The 15,485-nt window shown below is 44.7% G+C and overlaps 2 protein-coding genes across 3 annotated transcripts in view; both read right to left on the bottom strand.

The window, feature by feature from the left end:
- LOC134341525 (NACHT, LRR and PYD domains-containing protein 3-like) overlaps positions 1-14,720 on the bottom strand; it is a 28,064-nt gene extending 13,344 nt beyond the window's left edge. Inside the window, exons 1-3 of the mRNA XM_063039396.1 lie at positions 14,581-14,720; positions 11,892-12,012; positions 7,081-7,182 (exon numbers count right to left, since the gene is read on the bottom strand). Coding sequence (XP_062895466.1) covers positions 7,081-7,182; positions 11,892-12,012; positions 14,581-14,586 — 229 coding nt within the window. The 5' untranslated portion in view covers positions 14,587-14,720. The remainder of the gene's footprint in view (positions 1-7,080; positions 7,183-11,891; positions 12,013-14,580) is intronic.
- LOC134341616 (zinc finger protein 239-like) overlaps positions 1-15,485 on the bottom strand; it is a 618,489-nt gene that overhangs the window by 351,348 nt on the left and 251,656 nt on the right. The window lies entirely within an intron of this gene.

Raw genomic sequence — 15,485 nt, 5'->3', positions numbered from 1 at the left:
GTCAAGGTGTTGACAGCTTCAAACTCGCTGTGTTAGCCAAATAGCTGATAAAGATGTATATTTGTGTATGTATCAAATAATGTATTAATGTTTGTAATTTTTACCTCCCGGTAAAAATCCTTAAAAGGGGGGAGGTGTGACGAGAATACACATAAAATTAAGATGTTTGCTGGCCTGGACTAGCACCAGTGACATCAGCAAGTGGTCTGCCACCTGCCCTCAGGGGAAGGAGAGATAAGGAACAATGAAGCAGCATCTGGAGATGTGTAATGAAGGAACGGGGGAGAGAGAGCTGTCTGGAGCGGCTCCCCCCCTTTGAACCTTGAACTGTTTGAAGTGATGGACAGGCGATACCCCAGCAGGGGGATTAAAAGGGACCGGTTTACTAAGGCAGGACACACGCCACCCGAGGTAACGAGACCCTGGAAGCGGTACGCTTCTCACGAGTCGGTGGGAAGTACCAGACAACGGCCAGGGTGGAAAGGTACGATCAGCGGGAACCCGGTGTGTGTCCGCCCTTGCCTGGGTGCCGGGTTCACTGCAGAGGATCGACCGCATCTGGAGGAGGGGTCACAGTCGGTGACCTCAGGTGACATCACCAAGGACCCGCCCAAAAGCTGCTTGTGAGCCATCTCGCAGGTCTGTGAGTGAAGCCGTGTCTGAATGATCAGTTGTTCCTGTTCTATCTCTCTCTTCCCCCACGTTGTCCATCGCCATGGCAACGATTACTGCGAACTGAACTACTAAACTGGACTGAACTTTGAGTCACTTTGAAATTTGGTCATTTATCCCTAGACAACGATAGAGCTTGATGGATGCTGTTATCTTAATTCTGTGCACATGTGTGGTTATCATTGCTGAACTGTTGCATTTATTATCCTTTCGATTACTGTGTTGCTTGTTTCTTTAATAAAACTTTCTTAGTTCTGGTACTCCAGACTCCAACTGAGTGATCCATTTCTGCTGGTTTGGCAACCCAGTTACGGGGTACGTAACAATACAAACCAGAGCTCCACACAAACTGCAGTTGTGCCCCAATCAAAGTTCCTTACAGCAACAGCATGTCTTTCCCACATTTGTGCTCAACTTTCGACTGATGCTACAGTTCGTTTTTACAATCGGTCACATATTTTGTTTCTTTCAGAGATATGCACATGTACCCACAAATCGCTCTGTCTATTATTTTTCCTGCTATCTCTCTATTCATAGTTATAAATGGTCATTATTCTACTGTGTCCTTTCACAAATGTTTCAAATATCCATAGCTCCACCAAGTGCTGTATCTTCTGTAAATGTGTGAATCAGAGTCATTAGAGTTTGCCAGTCATTGACACTGTCACAGACAGCAGACGTCACTGAATCTGAAGCACCACTGCTCACAGACCTCCCGGCCTCACCACCAATACCCGTTTTGTGTGGCCAAGACAATTTTGCACGTCTCCAAGCATCTGATGTGCTTAAATCATTTGTTTATCACGAAGGACATTTTGAAAGTTTCACTATGCAAAATTCACTGTCCTCCCTTCAACAGTCCTCCTCCTAAGTGTCAGTTAACTGTACAAAACATGACCTTGCGTGCTGACCCCATACAAGTAGAACGGTTCCCTGGAAAGTTTCTCTACAAGTTTACCGACCGATGTTTTACTGGAATTCCTCTGTGGCTCTTCGGAATGCAAGGAATAATACCGACTATTCCAGTGATGGTGGAGCGAAAGTTGTTTCCTAAAAGTTTGAGTACGTGTCTTCACTCCTGTGCGTCCTCATTGATGGAAGCGAGAAGGGTTGTCATAGGTGATAGGGGTCTATACAGGACGGATAGGGTCTTTTTTTAAGGTATCGTCTTTTGAAGGTGACCTTGATGCTGGGTAGGACAGTGTGCATGATATTTCTGACTGAGTGTGCAAAGTTATCCCTGATCCTATACAGTGGTCCTTCATACCAGATATTGATGCGACTAGTCAGCAAGGCTCTTCACAGTACACCTGTAGAAATTTGCGAGCAACTTTCCCTCCGTTTGTTTTAAACAGCTGTATGGACTGACCATTGCTCTGAGCAGGGAATGTATACATGGCCTGAAAACTGGGCATCCTCAAATGCCTTTTAGTAGTATGAATACTGTGTATATCAATGTTGAAAATTTAAAAACAAACATACTTTTGAGTTTACTTATTAATTTAAGTTTACAATGGTAAAAGTAAATTATTTTTATAAGACGGCATCATCGTTCAGCGGCCGACCGTGCCAGAGACCCTGACGCAGCAGATTCCACCTTGTACCCCTGAACAACAGGAGATTGTGAAGGGATTAGTAATGACTAAAAAATAATCACTAGATTCTGGCATGGTTCTGGAGGACTAGAAAGTTGCAAACAACACTTCACACTTCAAAAATGGAGGAAAGCAGGATAAAGGAAAATTTAAGTCAGTTAGCCTGACTTCAGTGCTTGGGAAGATGTTGGGAGTCGATTCTTAGGGGTGAGGTCTCAGGGTACATGAAGGCACGATATAAAATGGGTCAAAGTCATCAAAGTTTTCTAAAGCGAAAATCTTGCCTGAACAAACTGATGGAATGCTTTGAGGAAATAATAAGCAGGATAGGGAAAGGAGAATTGGTGAATGTTGTGATTTTCAGAAGGCAAGGTGCCGTACAGGAAGCTGCTTAACAAGATGAGCCCACAGTGTTAAATGAATTATACAGTACTAGCATGGAGAGAAGACTGCTTGATTGTGAATAAATAGGGGCTTTTCTAGCTGGCTGCCAGAGATTAGTGATGTCCCACATGGGTCAGTGTTGGGAACACTTCTTTTCACATTATATATCAATGCTTTTGAATAGGGAATTGATGGCTTTATGGCCAAATTTGCAAATATAGGGGGACGAGGAATACTATACAGGAAGCATGGAGGCTGCAGATGGGGGTACTCTGGAGAGCTGAGGAGAATGGTTATGCACTTTTTTAAGAAGGAAGAAAAGCATAGAGTATTTTCTAAAAGGCAAAAATTTCAAAAATATGCGGTGCAAATGGACTTGGAAATTGTCATGCAGGGTTCCCTAAAGTTGCAGATTGGGTCGGTCGTGAGGAAGGAAATACATTGTCAGCAATCAGGTCAAGAGAACTAAAATGTATAGGCAAGGATGCAATAAGGATTATTTATAAGGCACTGGTGTGGACTCACTTGGAGTTTCATCAACAGTTTTATTACTCATCTCAGAAACGATGTGCTGATATTGAAGAATGTCCAGAAGATGACATGAGAATGACACTGTGAATAAAATTGTTATCATACGAGGATGGCTCTGTGCCAGTACTCATGGGAGCATCGTAAAATGAGGGGTGAAAACCTATTATAGAGGAATCTGGAGAGGGTATTTTCAATAGTGGTTGTCCAGGTCTAGAGGGAACAGCCTCGGAATAGAGGCAAGTCAATTTAGAACGGATATGGAGAGGAATTTCTTTCGACAAGGGGTTGTTAATCTGATGAATTTATTGTCACAGGCACTTGTTGTGGCCAGGCTAGTGGGTGTATTTAAAGCAGATTGTGATGGGTTCTTCATTAGTCAGGGAGTAAAAGGTTACAGGGACAAAGATGGTTTAGAGTTTGTAAAATGTGTTTAGGAAAGTTTTCTAAATCAATATACAGAGGGACCCAACTAGAGGGGATGCAATATTGGATCTCCTGTTAGGTAACAAATTAAGGCAAGTGACGGAAGTCTGTGTAGGGGAGCACTTTGGTTCCAGTGATCATAACACCATTAGTTTCAATTTGATCATGGACAAGGATAGATCTGGTCCAAGGGTTGAGGTTCTGAACTGGAAGAAGGCCAAATTTGAAGAAATGAGAATGGATCTGAAAAGCGTGGATCGGGACAGGTTGTTCTCTGGCAAAGATTTGATTGGTAGGTGGGAAGCCTTCAAAGGGGAAATTTTGAGAGTGCAGAGTTTGTATGTTCCTGTCAGGATTAAAGGCAAATTGAATAGGAATAAGTAACCTTGGTTCTCAAGGGATATTGCAACTCTGATAAAGAAGAAGAGGGAGTTGTATGAAATGTATAGGAAACAGGGGGTAAATCAGATGCTTGAGGAGTATAAGAAGTGCAAGACAATACTTAAGAAAGAAATCAGGAGGGCTAAAAGAAGACATGAGGTTGCCTTGGCAGTCAAAGTGAAGGATAATCCAAAGAGCTTTTACAAATATTTTAAGAGAAAAAGGATTGTAAGGGATAAAATTGGTCCTCTTGAAGATCAGAGTGGTCGGCTTTGTGCGGAACCAAAGGAAATGGGGGAGATCTTATATAGATTTTTTGCGTCTGTATTTACTAAGGAAGCTGGCATGAAATCTATGGAATTGAGGGAATCAAGTAGTGAGACCATGGAAACTTATACAGATTAAAAAGGAAGAGGTGCTTGCTGTCTTGAGGAAAATTAAAGTGGATAAATCCCCGGGACCTGACGTGTTCCCTCGGACCTTGAAGGAGACTAGTGTTGAAATTGCGGGGGCCCTGGCAGAAATACTTAAAATGTCGCTGTCTACGGGTGAAGTGCCGGAGGATTGGAGAGTGGCTCATCTTGTTCCGTTGTTTAAAAAAGGATCGAAAAGTAATCTGGGAAGTTATAGGCCGGTGAGTTTAACGTCAGTAGTAGGTAAGTTATTGGAGGGAGTACTAAGAGACAGAATCTACAAGCATTTGGATAGACAGGGGCTTATTAGGGAGAGTCAACATGGCTTTCTGCGTGGTAGGTCATGTTTGACCAATCTTTTGGAGTTTTTCGAGGAGGTTACCAGGAAAGTGGATGAAGGGAAGGCAGTGGATATTGTCTACATGAACTTCAGTAAGGCCTTTGACAAGGTCCCACATGGGAGGTTAGTTAGGAAAATTCAGTCGTTAGGTATACATGGAGAGGTGGTAAATTGGATTAGACATTGGCTCGATGGAAGAAGCCACAGAGTGGTGGTAGAGAATTGCTTCTCTGAGTGGAGGCCTGTGACTAGTGGTGTGCCACAGGGATCAGTGCTGGGTCCATTGTTATTTGTCATCTATATCAATGATCTGGATGATAATGTGGTAAATTGGATCAGCAAGTTTGCTGATGATACAAAGATTGGAGGTGTAATAGACAGTGAGGAAGGTTTTCAGAGCCTGCAGAGGGACTTGGACCAGCTGGAAAAATGGGCTGAAAAATAGCAGATGGAGTTTATTACTGACAAGTGTGAGGTATTGCACGTTGGAAGGACAAACGAAGGTAGAATATAGAGGGTTAATGGTAAGGCACTGAGGAGTGCAGTGGAACAGAGGGATCTGGGAATACAGATACAAAATTCCCGAAAAGTGTCGTCACAGGTAGATAGGGTCGTAAAGAGAGCTTTTGGTACATTGGCCTTTATTAATCGAAGTATTGAGTATAAGAGCTGGAATGTTATGATGAGGTTATATAAGGCATTGGTGAGGCCGAATCTGGAGCATTGTGTTCAGTTTTGGTCACCAAATTACAGGAAGGATATAAATAAGGTTGAAAGAGTGCAGAGAAGGTTTACAAGGATGTTGCCGGGAATTGAGAAACTCAGTTACAGAGAAGGGTTGAATAGGTTAGGACTTTATTCCATGGAGCGTAGAAGAATGAGGGGTGACTTGATAGAGGTATATACAATTATAATGGGTATAGATAGAGTGAATGCAAGCAGACTTTTTCCACTGAGGCAAGGGGAGAAAAAAAAACAGAGGACATGGGTTAAGAGTGAGGAGGGAAAAGTTTATAGGGAACATTACGGGGGGCTTCTTCACACAGAGAGTGGTGGGAGTATGGAATGAGCTGCCAGACGAGGTGGTAAATGCGGGTTCTTTTGTAACATTTAAGAATAAATTGGACAGCTAAACGGATGGGAGGTGTATGGAGGGATATGGTCCGTGTGCAGGTCAGTGGGACCAGGCAGAAAATGGTTCGGCACAGCCAAGAAGGGCCAAAAGGCCTGTTTCTGTGCTGTAGTTTCTATGGTTTCTATGGTTTCTAAAGCAGGATTTGGGAGGGAAAATGGATCAGCCAGGATCAAGTGATGGAGAAGCCCCGACAGGGTGATTGCCCAAATTCTGCGCTGATCTCTTATGGTCTTATCCAGCCCTCAGTATACAGGTCTTATAAGTCCTGTATGCGCTCCTCCATTTCCCTTGACCATACTTGCCCAGTGCTCATCCCTTGCACCGTGCTGTTTTGCCTGTGCCGCTACACTGAGAGTAGATTTACAGCCAGATTCAATGAACTATCCAAGGTGGATGGGAACTTCATGACCTTCATGAGAACTGACTTTCCTTGGCCAGTCTTTTTAAAGAGCTTCGGCTCAAAACGCAGAGTTCTGTTTATTTCAATGGATGCTGCCTGACCAGCTGCATTTCTCCAGCATTTTGAATGCGACTGTTGTTCTGAATTTCCAGCATCAGAATATTGTTTGTGTTTATTCATGCATTAAAGCATTATAACAGACCGTATATCTGTAAGTGTGGTTTATCTGCAATGAGCTCTTTCGTGGGTCATTCGCCATTGGAAGTATTTTCTAACTTGGCCACAGAAAACAGACTACCGGAAGCTCTCCACATCGCCACTGTGCAACTATGAAAACCCACAGGAAAGGGACCTTCAAAAATACAGACTGTATTCATATAGCTTGATCCCAGAACTCTTGAAAATACTCCAATCATCTGGTGCCAGATTTACGAAATGAGATTTGGAATTGTCTTCCACATCAGGGCTTGTATGGTGATGAAACAGACGGGCTATTCCTTGGACTGTTACCTGAAGAACAACAGCTATACTCTTGTCTGTGTTTCACTCACATTCATCTGATTCAGGATCTCTTGCTACTTTCACTCAGGTGAAGCTTTGCATGGTGAGCGGAGTCATTCGACCATTATAGGTGTCAGTTCCTGAGCTTGAACCAATGGATTGATTCATTACTCAAAGATACTTTATCAATGGGATCAATGAGGACACTTCTGTGAGCATTGTTTGCACCTGTATACATTTCTTCATCTGAACTATTGTGTACCAATGGGACAGAAGTTTAATTATAAAGATCCTAGCGATCATACCTGTAGCCATTCTGATTCTGACCAACGACTGTTGATGGTCACTTGCCGCCTTCTTGTCTAATCGTCGGTCCTGGTACAGCAAACCCTCACTTGCTGGTGATGCTATGAATTACACAACAAGAAGAGAGTGATAGTACACTTATTTTGCAAATATGACAACATCTCTTGCATTATTGCAGTATTTGGCTTAGGGTGCAAGCATTCCCCAATAATATCAACCTCCACACCACGTTCCTATGCCTGTCCAGTGCCTTCTGGTACATCCTACTGATAGTCATGGGGCGATGGAGCCGATACAGACACTTCAACCTAAGGAGACCATGTCGAACACAGTGAGGACCGTGATGGTCCCAATTTCCTGTGATGGGTCAATATCCCTCCAAGTCCCTTCACTCCATCTGCCCATCTGCACTGCATTTAAATGATACTATTGTGTCTGCCTCATCCACATCCCCTGGTAGCTCACTCCACATAATCACATGCCTTTGCATGAAAACATTGCTTTTCACGCCCATTTAAAACTTTTCCCCATATCCTTAATCTGTTACCCTAGTTGTGGTCTCACCTGAAATCGGGAAAAGATTTAATGTTGACCTTATCTCTGTCTCTCATATATTTAAGCATGTATCTAAAGTTCCTATTCATTCCCTGGTCTTCCAAGAATTAAAGAATCAGCCTGGTTGTCCTCTTCCTGTAATTCAGGCCTTTAGTCTTGGCAACTTCATCGTAAATCTTCTCTACACTCTTTCCAGTTTAACCACAACTTTTCTATAAATGTATTCCAAGCGCAGCCTCACAAAACTCAACTGCACAAGATGTCCTTGCCTCTCTTCTCAATCCTGACCACTGAAGGCCAGTAAGCCAAACATCTTTCTCAATAACCCTGTACCGCTAGGGCCCTCTGTTCCTTTACACTACCTTATGCCCTACCACACACATCATCGGTACTACGTTGCTTCCTTTTCCAAAACTTCCAATAAGTATCTTTAATTCAATTTATTTACCTGTTCTCTGCCTATTTCCCAAACTGAGCAACATTCCCTGCAATCTATGATAATGTTCACTATGAGTAGCACTCCTAAATTTGTTTCAACTGTAAACCTACTGTTAAGGACACATGATATCACAGGAATGTTACTGGCATATTTAGAGCATTGGTTGATTGGTAGAAGTAAGTGAATGGGAATAAAGGGATCCTTTTTCTAGTGGGCTGCCAGTGAGTAGTGGTGTTCTGCACGGAGTCAATATTGGCACCACTTCTTTTTATGCTGTATATCAATGATTTAGATGATGGAGTAGATGGCTTTGTTGCCAAGTTTGCAGATGGTACAAAGAGTAGTGGAGGGGCAGGTAGCGTTAAGGAAGCATGTAGGATGCAGAAGGGCTTAGACAGATTACCAGAATGGGAGAATAGGTAAGACAGCGGCAAATAAAATACAATGTTGGAAATGCAAGATCATGCGCTTTGGTAGTAGATATAAATGTGCAGACTGTTTTATAAACGAGGAGAAATTCCAAACATCTGAGATGCAAAGGAACTTCTTGTCATCGTGCACAACAACCTGAAGGCTAACTTAAAGGTACAGTCATCGGGGAGGAAACCAAATGTAATGTTAGCATTCATTTCAAGAGGTCTAGGATACAAGAGCAGGGATATGATGCTGAGACATTAAGAAGTACTGGTAAGACCTCACCTTGAGTATTGATAACAGTTTTGGACTTCTCCTGTAAAATATGTATAGATAGAGTGAATGCAAGCAGGCTTTTTCCACTGAGGCAAGGGGAGAAAAAAAAAGAGGACATGGGTTAAGGGTGAGGGAGGAAAAGTTTAAAGGGAAGATTGGGGGGGGCGCTTCTTCACACAGAGAGTGTTGGGAGTATGGAATGAGGTGCCAGATGAGGTGGTAAATGCGGGTTCTTTTTTAACATTTAAGAATAAATTGGACAGATACATGGATGGGAGGCGTATGGAGGGATATGGTCCGTGTGCAGGTCAGTGGGACTAGGCAGAAAATGGTTCGGCATAGCGAAGAAGGGCCAAAAGGCCTGTTTCTGTGCTGTAGTTTCTAAGGTTTCTATGGTTTCTATGGAAACGCAGTACAGCAGTCTACATCTATGAAAGAAGAAATGGTGGAAGACCCATTTTCAGAACTGGGACTGCCCAAGATGCTGCCGATCTGCTGAATGTTTCCAGTATTTTCTCCTTTCTTTAAATTTCTTACAACTGTACTTCCCACCCGCCCCAACCACTTCAATCTATGCACAGATAGTAACTGACTGCAAAATGTCAACAACACACTCCACCCCCACCAGTTTGTAAGTTCATTCTGACCCTGGTGTAACTCATTCCATGCAGTCAATGCTCACAGCATCCTTTCCTCCCGCTTTCATTCTGTTACTTTTGCTCCCGAGGCCGCTGTCTCCACGCTGAGAGGCGGTGACCACAGCGCGATAAAAAAGTACAACACTTGCTGCAGCTCTGACAGGCTGTTACCCTGGAAACAGAGGATGTGGCTCAGCAAAAATAACCGAAAAAGGAAATAGCAAATTCACCGTATGCTACAAGTTTCATTATGACAAAAGTTAACACTGCAACCATTTTGTAACGGTGAAACTAAAATTGTAATGGCTGCTTTGTACCCTGCCACATGCTGTGCTCAATTAAACCTCTGGTAGCTCCAGCTATCAAAAAACTATTCCTGGAAAACCCTGAGGTGCAAAACAACAGTTCACAATGAAGGCAAAGGTTAGAGGAAAGATTGCTGAAATATATCATTGAGACGATGGGATACAGTCTGGACAAAGACTGTATAAGATGGGTAGGGAAAGACCAGATAGAACCAGGTGGGAAAAGGGATCAAGAGCAATCTCTGATGGCCCTCCAGCAATACACAGATTCTGAATTAATACTACATACTAGTAGATAACAGATTGTAAAATAATAAAGCTGGAACAAACATTAAGAATTTTGGTATATGCCCTTTTCCACTCAACAAGCTTTATAAACGCACCGCAGAAAGTATCCATCCAGATATACTTCACATCTTCTTCCGAGAAACCCAGATAAATTAACAAGACTTAATTCTCGCATTAATAGGGCAATATATTGGGAAACATTGTCAGCATTTCGGCAAGTCGCAGCCATGGAAAGAAGATGGAAATAAACTTCCCAGTCCCCCGAGAGTACGTGAGAGATCTGGATCTCACTGTCCTGTCTGAACGGGGAAAGATGAAACTACTCATACACGTGGAGCTGCGTTCCGAGGCTGCGATTACTCTGTTTAACCCTCGTGTTTGCAAGACACAACAGGCCGACCGGCCTCTTCCAGTGTGCTGGAAATATGTAAAACAATTATCGACCCCAGGCATCGATCTAGGTGAAGTTTGGATCTGCTACCGGGCCGAGTGACGGAGGCAAAGTTCCCCAGGTAAAACTCAACGGAAGGGGTTAGTCCCGGAATCCCCACCTCATCCTGCTCCTAGGACCAAAGTAACAAGGACTGAGCGGCAGCTCATCTCAGGCGGTTCGGTGTGAAGGTCCCACAACCGGGACCGACCCCGGCAGGTTGTATCCTGGAAGCGGGACGAGGCCTCCAGTTCGGGGGAAGTTAACGGAACTTAACATCAGGTCATCCCTCGGGATCGGCCTCAGTACTCACCGAAGGGAAATTGTCGGTCTCGTTCTCCGCTCAGGACCGGCCTCAACACTCACCGATGATCTATTTGCCCCGCAGACAGCGATCCGTCCCCCGACGCCCCGCTTCCGATCCGATTCAACACGCAGAGGAATGAAAACCACCGCCCATCCGGCGACTGCGAGTATTTGAAAAGTGATCGCGTCTCAGAGCGGGGGCGGGGCCTCGGAAGCAAAAACCTGCCGATGCTGGAAATTCAAGCAGCACACATCAATGTTGCTGGTGAATGCAGCAGGCCAGGCAGCATCTCTGTGAAGATTTAATCTCTTACCAGCTCTTCCTTCAGTTAGTCCTGACGAAGGGTCTCGGCCTGAACCGTCGACTGTACCTCTTCCTAGAGATGCTGTCTGGCCTGCTGCGTTCACCAGCAACTTTGAGATGCTGCAGATCTGCGTTCTGGGTGGAGGGTCTCCCACCTGAACCGGTGACTCTGCTCTTCGCCCCTCACACGCTGCCCAACCCACCTGCGGTATTTTCCACATTATTTCATCTTTAAACTAGCTAACATTTTAATATTTGCTCCGTATCTTCCCCGTCCCCATTGCTCCACACTTCCCCGCCCTCCCCCGGGTCTCAGAATTATTGGTTGGATTTCATCCCGGTCCGAGGCACAATTCAGACCCAAACACGAATTGTGCAAGCTTAATTCAAATCACTTGTATGCTTCTAAACACTCATTTCCATTCACCCTACTCCGGCCTCACAGGAGGGGAACACCGAACCATCAAGTGAGAAACAGCTGGAGGTGGCCATTCAGTCCCTCAAACCATCAACTTGATGACGACTGCTCTCGCATCTCAGCCACGTGTTCCTGCCTGATCCTCATTTCCTCGATCCCTTTGGTCTCCGCACACCTGCTGACCTCTGTTTTACGCGAAGACAATCACTGAGTCTTCATCATCTTCCGGGAATAAGACTGGTGAATCTCCATAACAAATACTCTCTAACCTCTTTGTTAACCCTCTATGGAATTAATTTCCATCTTCTGCAGCTTGGTGTTGCCCCAACCACTCACCTCCCACCCCTGTCACTATTTCCACCTTCCCACCTCCCCACCTCCCCCTCACCTATATCCACCTCCCACTCCCCAGCTCTTGCCCCAGCCTCACTCCTCACCTCTTTTTTCTATTTCCCGCCTACTCTCAGTCCAGAGGGGGGTCTCGGCCCGAAATGTTGACGGGTGATTTCCCTCCACAGATGCTGACTGACCCACTGAGTTCCTCCGGCAGTTTGTACCCTGGTGAATATAACCCGTGTTAGTACGGGGAGCGGGACTTTACACCACAATCAAGATAAAATCTCAGCAAAACCCAAGTAATTGTTTTGGTAATTACCACACAAATATGAGAAAGCCTGCAAATGCTGATCTCAGCACTTTAGGCAGTCTCTATGGAGTAGAGTAAACAGTCAACATTTTGGACAAAGAGCCTTCTTCATTACCGAAGAGGGAGGGGGAAGGTATCTGAATAAAAGTGATGGGGGTGGGGCAGAAAGAGGCGAGCTTGAAGGTTATAGGTGAAGTCAAGTGTAGGACAGGTCAAGGGCTGGAGAAGAAAGAATCGGAGCATTGTCAATAGCAGAAAGGGAAGGAGGGGACCCAGGGGGAAGTTGGTGAGGAGAAATGAAAGTTCTGAGTGGGTGGGGGTTTACTGGAAGGAGAAGTCAAAATCTATACAAACAGGTTAGAGGGTACCCAGATGAAATACAAGATATTGCTCCACCCTGAGGGCGGTCTCATCTTGGCACAGGAGGAGGCTATTGATCGAGATGTTGGAATGGGAATCAGAATTAAAATGTTTGTTCACTGTGAGATTCCCCCTTCTGGAAGACAATACAGAGATGCTCGACAAAACGGTGTCCCTGTTCATGGTGGGTCTCACCAATGTAAATGAGGCCACATCGGGAGTACGGGACACAATAGATAACCCCAGCAGATTCGCAAGTGTAGTGTTGCCTCATCTGGAAGCACTGTTCCGGGCTCCGAATGGAGGTGAGGGAGGAGGTGTACGGGTAGGTGTAGCACTTAGGCCGCTTGCAGGGATAAGTGGCTGGAGGGAGATTAGTGAGGAGGGATGAATGAGCAAGACAATTGTGGAGAGAGTGATCCCTGTTGAAAGAAGAGGGTGGGGTGTGGGATCACTCTGGAGATGGTGGAAGATACAGAGGCTGAAGAGGTAAGGACGAGAGGAACTCTGACTAGAACGGCGGTGGAAAAATGGGGTGAGCACGGATATTTTAATGCTGGTGAGGACGGCATCAATAGTGAAGGGAGGACAGCCACATCCTGGGAATAGATGCAGCGGAAGCGAAGAAACTGAAAAAAGGGAAGAACATTTTAAAGGAAATAGGTTGGGAAGAGGTATGGTCGAGGTTATCATGGGAATCGGTAAGTTTATAAAAAGAAGTCCGTTGACTATCTGTCTCCAGAGATGGAGGCAGAGAGAGATCAGGAAAGGGCACGGAAGTGTTAGAGATGGACCGCCTTATACTAAATAGCTCTTGCAATAACTTCAATGTACCTTTGAATTCCCTCCCTACCCACTGCACCTCAATCCCTCACCATTTAAACACACTCTGCATTTCTGTTTCTCTGACAGTAATGGGTGATCTCACATTTCCCACAATGGGCTCCAGCTGGCCTGCTGTTCCCATTCACTCCTTTTTCCTCCGTTACCCCGAAACCTCTCGACAAGAAATACAGACCATAGAACAGTACAGCACAGGAACAGGCCCTTCAACCCACAATGCTGTGTCGAACCAATTAAATTAGTAATCAACTGTCCAACTAAACTAATTATTTCTGCCTGCACAACGTCCACAATCCTTCCATTTCCCTCAGATTCATGAGCCAATCTAAACATCTCTTACAAGTTCCCAATATACCTGCCTCTACCACCCACCCACCGACAGAGAGCACATTCCAGTCACACCACTCCCCGTGGAAAAGAAACTTGCCTCTCACACCTCCGATGAAACAACTCTATCGCATTTTAAATGCATTCCATCCGGCATTAGACACTTCAACGCTGGGGGAAAGATGCTGTCAATCTACACCACCTGTGCCTCTCATAATCTTACAAACCTCTATCAAGCCTCACCACAGCCTGCATCACTCTAGAGAAACAACCCTGGTTTTATATTCGAATGATCAGGTTCCTGGGAAATGGACTTGTGTAGATCGCTCAATTTAAATCCATTCTCCCACAGCACAGAGCTTGTCCAATCTCTCATTATAGCTCATGTCCTACAACCTATATCCACCCACCTGACCGGAAGCTCTGCTTCATTGCAGAAGCAGGAACATCCAGCCTCATCTCCAGAAGCACAAACCTGGGCCAAAGACAAAGCCGAAAGCCAGTTCCGCATTCCTCGAGTCCCCATCACAGGATTATAGCCAAAGCACCAACATTCCAGGACTCTTTCCAGTCGGCAATATGCTGCAGTGTCTTGGCTATTCCCAGTTCTAAAATTAACACCCCCTTCCATCCCACAATGGAATTGGAGCCTGATGATGCCTTAACTGGGCAGAGAACCCGTGCCGTGGTCACCAGCAACTGGGAATATATTTTAACGTCCAGAGCAGCTAAACATTTTTCCATTATCTTATTGCCGAGCGGGAGCTGGAGCAGCACAATTCGCCGCCACATTTCCCGTAGTGTAGCAAAAACAAAATGCTTTTAATATAAAATTAAAAATGAATCACTGGTAACTCAGTTCAGGTTTCGTTTTGATGCAAAAAGATTGACTGACTGCAGGATGTTTGCGACATCCTAGGCAGATTTGCATAAATACAATCCCTACCTACAGTCATTAGTTATCTCTTCATTCCAACACAGACATCATATATTCCGTACAGTGAATGATCAAGGCATCCTGGCATCCACACCGGCTCCAGGGGCCACTGACGGGCAGTGACCAGAGGGCGATATAAATATTCAACACTCCTTGCAGATCTGGTGGGCTGTTACCCTGGTGATGGAGGAAGTGGCTCAGCTGAACGAACTGAAAACCGGAAATAAGGAACACCCTCACATGCTCTGAGTTTCATTATGACACAGATGAACAGCGAACACTCAGCCATTTTGTAATGAGGCAGCAAAATTTCCAGTGGTTGTCTTAACCCTGCCTTGAGGTGCATCCAGTAAATATGTTGGTAAGTCCATCTCTACAGAACTTTCAGCAGAAGCTGGAACAAAATCAAAACACATTATTGGATGTGGCTTGTCTTCTCCAAACGGCAACTCTGGGATATTTACAAAAGACATCAGACAATGCATTGTGGTGATAACCATGAAGTTTCCTTCCTTGTTCAATTAAGTGCTTAAACATTGCATCATATTTTTGTGTCTGCAAATAACATACAGCTACGGTCAACCACAGGCATTAATACAGGTGCAATTCAGATCCTGCTACTGGACAGAGTGATGGAAGGGAAGATCCCAAGATAAAATTCAATGGACTGAGATTGTGATCCCCTGCTCCCCTACTGTTGAAAACATCTTGTCCCCCTCCACTCTATCCAGAGCTCAATATTTCATTGAGGTTCCTGTTCCCAGAGTCACCAGTCCTCCGCTGAGAACAGGCCAAGAGATATAAAATGGTCCCCATACATAAAAAAAGATTTATTCCGGAATCACTCTTATGAACTTTGTAAACAACAACTGTAATGAGCACGTTTCCATGAATAACAGACAATTTGGTGGCCGGTTA

This window comes from Mobula hypostoma, unplaced genomic scaffold, assembly GCF_963921235.1.
Source record: "Mobula hypostoma unplaced genomic scaffold, sMobHyp1.1 scaffold_36, whole genome shotgun sequence".
Classification (NCBI taxonomy): Eukaryota; Metazoa; Chordata; class Chondrichthyes; order Myliobatiformes; family Myliobatidae; genus Mobula; species Mobula hypostoma.
The sequence above is the reverse complement of the archived record's forward strand: the minus strand, read 5'-3'. Positions and strand labels throughout refer to the sequence as shown.